The sequence below is a fragment of the Cannabis sativa genome, chromosome 7 (assembly GCF_029168945.1).
Source record: "Cannabis sativa cultivar Pink pepper isolate KNU-18-1 chromosome 7, ASM2916894v1, whole genome shotgun sequence".
NCBI lineage: Eukaryota > Viridiplantae > Streptophyta > Magnoliopsida > Rosales > Cannabaceae > Cannabis > Cannabis sativa.
The window spans coordinates 4,436,109-4,447,305 of NC_083607.1; the positions used below are offsets into that span (position 1 = coordinate 4,436,109).

Below are 11,197 nucleotides of genomic sequence, written 5' to 3' on the forward strand. Positions count from 1 at the left end.
AATACAACAAAATAAAGGAATGAAATAAAAATTATTCTATTTTCATTCTATTTCATTACCTACCTCTAACCCAACGCAACACCAATATTTAGTTGGAATGAATGAAAACATAAAAATAGTAATGCGAATAGAATAGAATAAAATTTAAAATGTACAAAAAAAATTGATAAACAAATTATTAAGTTTTTTTTTTCATCTTGCATTGGAATGATTTTTCCTTCATTTAAAAAAAATAGTCATTCTACTAAAATAATAAAAAAGTCATTTTATTAAAATAACATTCCAATATTTTAAATGACATATTTACTAAACTATAATTAGAATCGAAATTAATAAATGGAGAAATATAACAAAATAAATGGGAAAGAATCATAATCATTATTTGTAATATGTTCTTTGCTAAAATTATTTGGAAACATAATCATAATGGTTTTATCTTTGTCTACTTTATCATAAAACGTAATCAAAATACTTAAATAGACCAAAATATCTTTCTAATGACAAAATTGTCAGCTAAGACCATTCCAATGCTCTTTTTTCACCATGCATAAATGAACTAAATATTAGAATAAGTACGAAAATTAAAATTTCTATAAATACGAATACTCCCAATACATCAAAACTCATTTCCCATGTATAAGTAAAACCGTTTTAACATCAAAAACAACAAAATGTAGAGCAAACATATAATCATAGATTCCAAATTATTTTTACTATATATTTTTTTTAAAAAATAAATAAATAAATAGAAGTCATTACCCTTGACATTAGGGAAAAGTTTTCCATTTCTTTTACCCCTTACTTAACCAAATTTTCCCATTCTTTATTTTAGTAAACAATAGAATAAGAATTGTTACCATAATTCCCTTTACAAGTAAATAAACATGAATATGCAACCAAATAAAAGAACAGAATAAAAATTGATTCATTTTTATTTCATTACTTCCAACCATACACAACCTCGTAAACATTCCAGCACAACCTATGATTACTTGAAACTTTAATTCCTTTCAACAAGTGAAAGAAAGTTGATTAAAGTTTATAGTTATGATTACTACTATGACAACTTGCTTCAAACCTTAAAATAATATTTGTAGATATGCTAAAATCAACAATAGTAAACAGAACATAACTTCCTCCATCTCTTGTAAAACACCAGCAGCAAAAATTAGTCTCAGCTCCAAACCACTCAATAGATTCCTACAAGTTCAATTTGGAATTTCCTATTAGTATTGTATAATTTGTATTCAACTTTAAGTAATCAATTTAAGAAAAAAGCAAACTAGTCTATTACTATATGATATATTTTTCAACAGAAATTATATGTTAACAGCTATAAAGAAAAATTCTTACATGTCTTTAAGAAACAATATCAAGATGAGTGCCTTCTTCTTCTTTCTCTTCTGTTCTTGTTGTAATTGGTTATATACAATTGAGGAAAGAGTTTCACACCAACATCATCAATGCACTCAAAATACTTAATCCTCCATCTTTTGCAAAACACAAGTGGTAAAATCACAGCTCCAAAGCCAACAATTAATCCAATTTCAGCACTTATGAGATTCCAATCAATCTCATTATCATTTTCAACTTCTGAACCATTCTTCTTTGTTGTGTTTCGAGGAGCCACTCTCTTCCCACAATCATCTGTCAAAGGACATCCCCGCAGTCCTTTATTTCCAACGAAAGATTCGGGTGGAAATGTTTGGATTTGATTACCGGATGGAATTAGTCCGGTTAGATCATTGTATGAAAGGTTCAAAAAGGCAAGGAAGTTAAGGTTTGCAAGAGATACCGGAATTGATCCATTCAGCTTGTTACTTGAAAGGTCTAGGGACTCAAGTTGTGCCATGTTTCCAATAGATGATGGGATTTGGCCAATGAGAGCATTGTTGGATAAGTTGAGAAAATAAAGTGCTTGAAGCTGTCCTAACTCCTCTGGTATTGCTCCAACAAAATGGTTGAATGACAAATCAATAGAAGTGAAGACTGTTAAGATTTTCACTAACTCCATCTCCCTACCCTTAAAGGAAACTGTAACTGAATCTTGATAATACATTCCATTATCATATTGAACATCAAGGTGAGCACGATTAATTTTCGAAGAGGGTTGTAGCATTGCCTGCAATTTTATGAAACTCCCATCTGGTATTGTACCATCAAAATCATTATTAGCTAAATCCATAATCTGTAACACCTTCCAGCTTTCATTTGAGTTTAAACATCTAATACTTCCATGAAATTTGTTGGACTGAAGAACAAGGACTTGTAGTGTAGATATGTTCCTTAACAAGCAAGGAAACTCACCAATAAAGAAATTGTTCCCAAGATCCAAGACCTCTAATTTGTTGCAAGAAGATAGAGAATTTGGAATCTTCCCTTGTAATGAATTCCCATTTAGATCAAGTGTCTCTAAAGAACAATTAACTGGAAAGGCATTAGGAATTGAGCCTCTGAAGTTGTTGTTTCTTAGATTCAACACCTCAAGATTTTGAGTCATATCATACAAACATTCAGGTATTTCTTTGTCTAAATTATTGTATGATAAGTCAAGCACTTTAATTAAGGATGATGCATTACATATGGATTCTGGTATAATACCTGTAAGATGGTTTTTTGAGACAGAGAAGAACAGAATGCCATTAAGATGGTTACCAATGTCTACAGGAATTGAGGAAGTGAAGTTATTGATAGACAAATCTATATAGGTTGAAGCTGGGGGTAAAATGGGAATCTTCCCATGAAGCTGGTTGGAATGTAAGTCAAGGATAAAGAGAAAAGGAGAAAGAGCATAAGGTTCTTGTAGACTCATTAGAGAATTATGGGAGAGATTCAGAACCATAAGACTTTCAAGTCCCCAAATCCAATTAGGTATCTCCCCATGAAATTGGTTGTTTGAGAGGTCCAAAATGGCTAACTTTGATTGATTCTTAAGATCAGGAAAAGTGGTCAATTTACAAGAAGCAAGCATTAATGTGTTAAATTGTGGAAATGAAAGAAATTTAGAGTATTTACCACTTGTATTGATTGACAAGTTGTTGTAAGAAAGGTCAAGTGATGTAAGATTTACCAATCTTTGAATCACATCGAATTGCAAGGTGCCATTGAATTTGTTTGAGGACAGTGATAGAATTTTGAGATTTCTGAGTTTGAAGATGGACTTTGGAAGAGGCCCTTCAAGATTATTGCTGCTCAAATCAAGAGTATCCAAAAGTGATGAACTAGGATTTGAAAACCCAACAACTTGTCCACTGAAATTATTGTTGGAAAGTTGAATCTTCTGCAATGATGGAAGTGCAAACAATGCAGCAGGAATAGTCCCGCCATGAGAATTATGAGATAGATTTATTTCTGTTAAGTTCTTGGCCATATTGAAAGATGGGATTTGACCAGTGAACTTGTTATAAGATAAACCCAAGTACATCAGTTGGTTGAGCTTAGCCAGTGAACTTGGAAGTTCTCCACTGAAATTGCATGCAGAAATGTCTAACTTAGACAAGTTCTTAAGGTTGCCAATGGATGTTGGCAATGCCCCTGAAAAATTACTGCTAAGCAGTTCAAGTGTTTGGAGAGAATTACTTTGGGGAAAGTCTGGCAAAACACCATGAAGTAAGGAATTCATTGATAAGTCAATATTTTGTAAGGTTGGTATCTGAAAAATCTTTTCAGGAAAGTTCCCATACAACTTATTCGAGTTGAGAATCAAGGAAGTCAGATTTGAGAAATTAGAAAAAGATGTGGGAACTGTGGAAGACAAGTTATTATAATCGAGGCGAATCACTGACAAAGAGTGAAGATTCCCAAGAGATTCATCAAGAGGGCCTGAAAGATCACAGCTTGACAAGCTCAAAACTCTCAATTTAGGCACAGAAGATGACAAGGCCTTACACCAGTCATTACTTGATGATGATAAATTCACACCATCAAAATACATTTCTTCAAGCTTGGAAAGGTTCTGAACCATTACCCCAAAATCTATGCTGTCAAGATTTAGCTTCCCTTGTAGTGTGGTGATATCAAGAGTGACCAAGTTTGTTAAGTGTGATATGGTAAATGGGACTTGCCCAACAAAGCCTGCATATGCCAAATTTAAATGACTTAGATTTGAGAGTTTACCAATCTCATTTGGGATAAGAATGTTGTTGAAAATGTTCCATGATAAATCAAGGCTTTTGAGATGTTGTAGATTGAATAGAGTTGAATTGTTGTGTAATCCACCAGAGATCCACTCAAGGCTCAAGTTAAGACCTGTGACAAGTCCTTCACCATTAAATGTTACACCTTTCCAAGCTTTGCAATCTGAACTTTGATCACTACTCCATGTGACCAACTTGGTTGATAATATTGTGTTGAAAGTAAGATTGTTTTTCAGTTGAAGCAACAAGGATTTTTGGTCGTTAAGGCATTGGCTAGAAACAGTATGCAAATTCACAGTGAGTAATAATATCAAGCTAAAGGGTATGAAAAAAAGCCATGAAAATTGATGAATAACTCTCATCTTGGAAGGAAAGGATGGGTTCAATGTGGATTAATTAAGGTTGAAATGAAACAACATGATCTTTTCTTTTGTGCTATATAGTGTGGTTGGTTACTAAATTTTGCTCCCAACAAAGTCTAAGAATTGAATTCAAAACTAACTACGACGACTCTTCGTCTCACATTAATTTATTGCTACAGATATTATCTAAAATTTGAAAAGTATTTACTCTATTCAAAAGTTTATCAAAAGAAAAAAAAAAAGAAATTACTCTATCAAAAAAATATATATATATAGTGCATCAGCGTTTTGTGCTATAGTATCCACTTGTGGAGGGCTTATTTAAACCAGCAATAAATTAATAACTACCAATTTACCATTTTTATCACTAAAAATGTCACTAATTTATCTCATTTTCTACCATGAATAATGAGAGAAAATGAGTAGACTTGGTCAAAACCAGAGAAAAATATCAACATCAATGAACTTTATTTGGTGAGAAATATTTGACAGATTCGTTGCTAATAAATTGATGTTGATCTTGGCCTGAAATATTAAATGTGAATTTTTGACTTTATATAGGTGATCAGTTACTGGTGAGTTGGGTGTGTGGGCAACTGGGCATTAATGATATGCTTATACTGAGCTGTAAGTGTTAATTATAATCTTTTATTATAATTTTTTAGTGGACTTTTATATTTGAAATTACATGTTAAAATATTTTTTTTTTCGTAGCAGTACTCGTTATAGTTACTATATTATTCTTGCAAATTTTTAAATAATTTACAGTATCGAAAACAGAGTGCTGATATTTCAGTTTACCACCTGTGTTCAAAAATCTTCAAACCTATTTTCGGTACTGTAAACTATTCAAAGTTTTTCAAAAATTTACAAAGGTGATATTGTAACTATAACAAACACTCCCATAAAAAAAAATTAAAATATTCAGGCATGTATTTTTGGATACGGAAATTGATTAAGAAATTATAATAGGGTAAATACTATTTTGGACTATGTGTTTTGCAAAAGTTACTAATTAGAACCTTTGTTTTGTTAAATGATAAAATAGACTTTATATTTTCCAAAATAGTAAAAATAGGACCCTGAGCTCAATTTTCAACAATTTTATTTTTTAATATAACCAACTTTAAGACAATTTCTAACACGAATAGATACAGAAAATGTAACCAATTTCGTCATAACATCTTTAGATTAGATTATTATTAAGTTTTATTTTGACAAAAAAATAGTTCATGGTTCCTATTTGTACAATTTTGAAAAATACAGGGTTTATTTTGTCATTTAACAAAACAGAGGGTCTAATTAGTAACTTTTGTAAAACACATGGTCTAAAATGATATTTACCCATTATAATATGAAATTGATGATATTAGTCCTCTTGCTATTAAACACCAACAATTGCTTAGCACCACAATGAGCAGTTACAGAGAGAGAAACTACATTAGGGGTATGTTTATTATACGTGAAATATATACAAACACTAAATTGAGGGAAGGTTACAACCCCCCATAGTGTGCATGTCCCTCCCTCATTGATCGTGAGGTGTCATCTTGCAAATGGTTAGCGATAATTTATGATAGTTATTAAATTAAATTATGTGGAACCTAATACATAATTCTATCAATAACAATATGACACGTTAGCGGGTGTTAAACACCATTGATACATTTTAGTATTTTTCTAAATTCATAAGTAACAAGTATTAGCTCCATAATAAAATTTTAATAATTGAATAAGTATTACGTGTATGGTTGAAATCTATTAAGATACATAAATAAATAATGTTATACCAAATATTTTTTAAGAATATCTTTTTGTTCTATTTGATGAAGAGAAAAAAATAATTACATGGAAAATACAAATTGTTACTTTATTTATAAAAATACCTCCATAAGGCGTGGACAATATTATACCTTTTATGTGCTTTTAATTACTAAAATACCTCTTACACTATCAATTACACAATCAAACGATAGTTGTTGGATGATTGGCTGAAGGTTGCATCAGACGAAGGTTTCAATCAGACGAAAGTTGATGGATGGTTGGTCGAAGGTTGCATTAGACAAAGCTTTCAATCAGACGAAGGTTGCTGGGTGGTTGGTCGAAGGTTGCATCAGACGAAAGTTTCAATCAGACGAAGGTTGCTGGGTGGTTGGCCGAAGGTTGCATCAGACGAAGGTTACAATCAAATGAAATAACTGTTAGCAACATGTTTATGCAACTGTTATGAAACATTAAAAATTATAACAGTGTTTCTACGTATGTAACTCTATCTACATGTCTCTTCATGATTTAATAGGAACAAATTTATCATTAGAAATTTGGAAAACAACGAATAAACATCAGGATAAATATTTTACTATAGTATTGATGTAATTTTTTTTTGGGATTATACTTGAGGTAGATTGTTTGGGAACTCCAGTTCAACTTTCTGAGATCTGCATTTCATGGATCTGAAAATTGAAGTCAGTACATTAGTTTTATGCAAATTAAACTGGATTTCTGGTTGAATTTTAGTTTCATAGTAGTTTTTCTACACTTTTTTTTCATGAATTCGCAAACAACTCCTATTTTGATTGATTCTGGTCGTCTTCTCATGTGAAGTCGTCAGAATTAATGGTGGTTCTTTTTCTCGTTGAATTTTTATTTCAGTTGTGTTGGGTTGCTGCGTGGTTGCGCGATAGTTGCCCGGGAAGCATGGATCTTGAGTTGAAGGTGTGTGTAAGTGGTATTTGGGCAATTTTTTTATTTGGACTGTATATTTGTTTATTTAGCCAGCTTGAAATATTTTAATAATATTATTACTTTTTTTGGTTAAAACTGAAAAAAAAAGCCCAAAAAAAAATTGGGATTCAACCTTTTTCGTTTAGTGTGAATCAAGTACACTATAAACAAAAAGAATACATATTGAATTAGATAAACACTTTATTTATTAGGTATGATTATTTATTTATTTATTTATTAAGTATGAGTATTCTATTTTTCTATTTCTAGTACCTAGATCTTAATTTTTTTTTTAGGGTATCTTAATTTTTTTATTTGACAATTTATATTATAGTTATAGTAGATATCTTTTTGAGATATTCTAAATAAATTACTGTTATCCATGTTTCTAGATAGGTGACATATATATTTCTAAGACCTAAGATTAAGTAAAGCATGCCCATTTGTAGACCCAATTACACTAGTGGGTTAGCCCACAACGAAGTTAGACTATGGCTCTCCGAGTCTAATTGTAATCTCATTCCATTCACGATAAAGCCAGACCTTCTTGGTCTTGGAAGAGCGACTCACCCAAAAAATGGAAGACTCAGCGAAGCATACCTGAATACCCCTCACGAGGTAATCTAAGAAGGGATATTGAAGAGACATCTAGAGACATTCGGGTGTCATCCTACGTGGCACCCAACTAACACTGAATCCTACAATATCAGGGGTTTGTCCCTTGTGCCAAGCCTGAGAAATACGCACAACACCTAAAGGGACATGTTTTTTGTCCAACACCCATTATTCTGATGGATAATGTACAATTGGTGGCGCATGCTACTTGTCACTGTTATGTGGTCTCCTTCCGTATAATTGATTGTTGTCTCATGTATTGGGCCTCACTTGAAATAATTATTTTTATTTTTAAAATAATTTATTTTTTATTTTTAATTAATTTTTTTTAATTTTTAAATAATTATTTATATGGACTAATAAAATTGTGCCACATGTATACTATGTACACGTGGATGATACAACATGGCAGTTAAAAGGTAAAAATAGATGGAAATGGCAAATTGCTAACATAATATAGTTTTGGAGATTTTGGTGCCAAAAAATAAATTTTAAGAGTTAATTGCTAGCGAAGTGAAAATATTGGAGATTATGTCGCAATTTACTTTAATGTATTTTACCCTATGAGTGGACTTAATTAATGCAACTAAACCCTAGCGGGTCCGAATTTACCCATGAACCCGACTCTAGCCCATAAATATTACTTCATCCCTTTGTACAAAAGGTTCGAGAGGGTTCTAAAACTTTGGCAAGAGAAATTCTTGTGTAAAGATATTTCACAGCCTTTGAGCTTAATAATATTGACTCATGGACTAAGGCTCATTAACGCCCCAATCAAATAAAAATCGTTGTTGCATCATCTTTTAATTATTCTTCTTTAAGCTTAATTTATTTTTTATTCAACTTCCAAAAATCCCTGTAAACATTTACAATGTCAAAAGTAAAATTTAAAATAATTAGTTAAACGTACATAAAATAAAATAGGTACGAATGCTACTTTTTTTTTTTTTTTTGATAAAATCACACCAAACATAGCTTTTATCTTAATAACAAAATTCTGTTATGGGGTTATAAGTGTAATATAAATCACTTACACATAAGAGATGTGGTACAAAACTCACAATAATTTTTTTAATAAAATTACACCAAATAAAGCTTCATTTAATTACTAATTTCCTATATAGGGAGTGCTACTTATTGTTTGAATCTTATTTTCAGTACTATAAATTATTTACAATTTTTTTTAAAAAAAAATTAGGCAAGATACTTTAGTAACTAACTATTATTAAAAGAGCATAAGAAAATCATCAACCATTTCCCCCAAACATTATCCCCTTTTAATTTATTATTTACTTACTTTTATACCTCTTACTTTATTTTATTTACCAAAATATCACTTGCATACATAATTCTCTTAATGATAATGTCATTGTTCTTCCATCATATTCAACCAACTTATATTTTCAATTTCTTTTTTTTTTTTTTCATTTTCAACTACACATTTAAACTTCTCTACATGGTTTAAAGAAAAAATATCTCCAAAAAAATTGAAATCTCATGATCTTCAACTGCTATTGAAGAATCAGCCCATATTTTTTTCTCTTTTTTTTTTCTACAATTTTCTATATATAATTCGTTCTTCATCTTCTCCATCTCCCTCTGTAGAAAAGTTTCAATTACAAGCCCTAAAGCTTTAGAAATAGGGTTGAAATCTATCTCCAAAAAAGGTAAAGAGAAAGGGAGAAGGAAGTTAGATGATAGTTTTTCTTATGATGATTTTGTTGAGCCCATACCCAAATAGGGAAAGGCTCCTGCTAAGAATAAATCTAATATCGTCAAAAGAGAGAAAATAGAGAGGAGTCCTATTGTTGTTGGTTAAAAGGGGAAGAATCAAGATTCTCGTTTGATTGAAGTTTGATATGAAATACAACTTTAAATCAACTGTTATGTAACTATTTAAAAAATTAATATGCACAATGTATTAAAAAAAACATTTCTCCCTGTATAAGTTCTAAAAAAATTAAAAAAGTCAAATAAATTTTCCTTTAATATATAATTGTATGGATGTAGAAGAATAGGCTTAGATCGTCTTTTATCTCAACAGTTGGTAATTAACTTTCTTTCAGTTAATATTTCAGTTGTAGTTGAGTGTTTTCTTTGCTGCATTCCAATACTTGTTTCAACTTGTCTACAAGTTCTTCATATTTTTCAATCCATTGAGATGAATTCGCCACTAACTTTGTAATTTACACAATTCATTCCTCGATCAAACTGCCCATTGTAAAATATGAAAAATGAAATTACGTTCCTTTTTTGACATTTTGAAAATTTATTTATGGTCAGTCTATTATGAGAAAACTGTAAAGAAACTCTAATACAACAATTATATCTGTTGCGAGCCAACTAACATAAAACCATAAAACAACTAATAATTTCACATATTTAATACAAACGAATATTACAACAATCATGTTTTATCTGTTCAGGTCGCGTATTTGACAATTTCGAGCCCTGTTTTATAATACTATGATATTATAGTAGCAAAATCAGTATTCAACTAACGTGCAACTTAATTGCAACTAGAAATGTTAAATGTGAATTTGTATCTATAAGAAACTATTTGTCAGTATTTTTTTTGTCACTGATCGATAATTAATTGTACCTTAATAGTAATATGTGGAGAAACAATTGTTAAACCTCTGTAATCTAACTTTATATCAACTAATTTAGTATATTAATAAAACTAAACACGTTATAAAAATTTCTTTAAAGAGTTTTGTATTGTATTGACGATATGAAACACTTGTAAATATGATAAAATCTATTGTATCGTTATCAATTTATAATAATTAATGTGTCAAGTTTTAGAGAGTTAGCAAAATATTTTTGCAACTGTAATGAAACTGTTATGAAACATAAAAAATTAGAATAGTGTTTGCACGTACGTAACTCTGTCTACATGTGAATTTACTATTCTAATCGTGATTTAATATGAACAAATTCAACATTGGAAATCTGAAAAATAACAAAAATGCATCGAGATAAATATTTAACTATAGTATTGATGTATTTTTTTTAATTATACATGAGTTGGATTGTTTGGGAACTCCAATTTAACTTTTTGAGATCTGCCTTTCATGGATCTGAAAATTAAAGTCAGGACATTAATTTTATTCGAATTAAACTAGATTTTTGGTTGAATTTTAGTTTTGTAGTAATTTTTCTGAATTTTTTTTCTTCATGAATTCGAAATAACCCATGTTTTAATTGATTACGGTCGAGTCGTCGGAATTAATAGTGGTTCTCTTTTTGGTTGGTTGTATTTTTAAAATAACAAGAATATAACATAAAAATAAAATAAAAAAAATCATATTTTATGTAAATAAAATCTGAAAATCGTAAAAAAATATTGAAAATTCT

The 11,197-nt window shown here is 30.2% G+C and overlaps 1 protein-coding gene across 1 annotated transcript; it reads right to left on the minus strand.

The window, feature by feature from the left end:
* Positions 1-910: 910 nt before the first annotated feature.
* On the minus strand, positions 911-4,691 carry LOC115697028 (receptor-like protein 7). The gene is made up of 2 exons (XM_030623924.2): positions 1,354-4,691; positions 911-1,200 (listed from the first exon to the last, which is right to left on the minus strand). Exon 1 carries the CDS (start codon positions 4,496-4,498, stop codon positions 1,373-1,375), a length of 3,126 nt encoding a protein of 1,041 aa, XP_030479784.1. The 5' UTR covers positions 4,499-4,691; the 3' UTR covers positions 911-1,200; positions 1,354-1,372.
* Between the last annotated feature and the right edge of the window lie 6,506 nt (positions 4,692-11,197).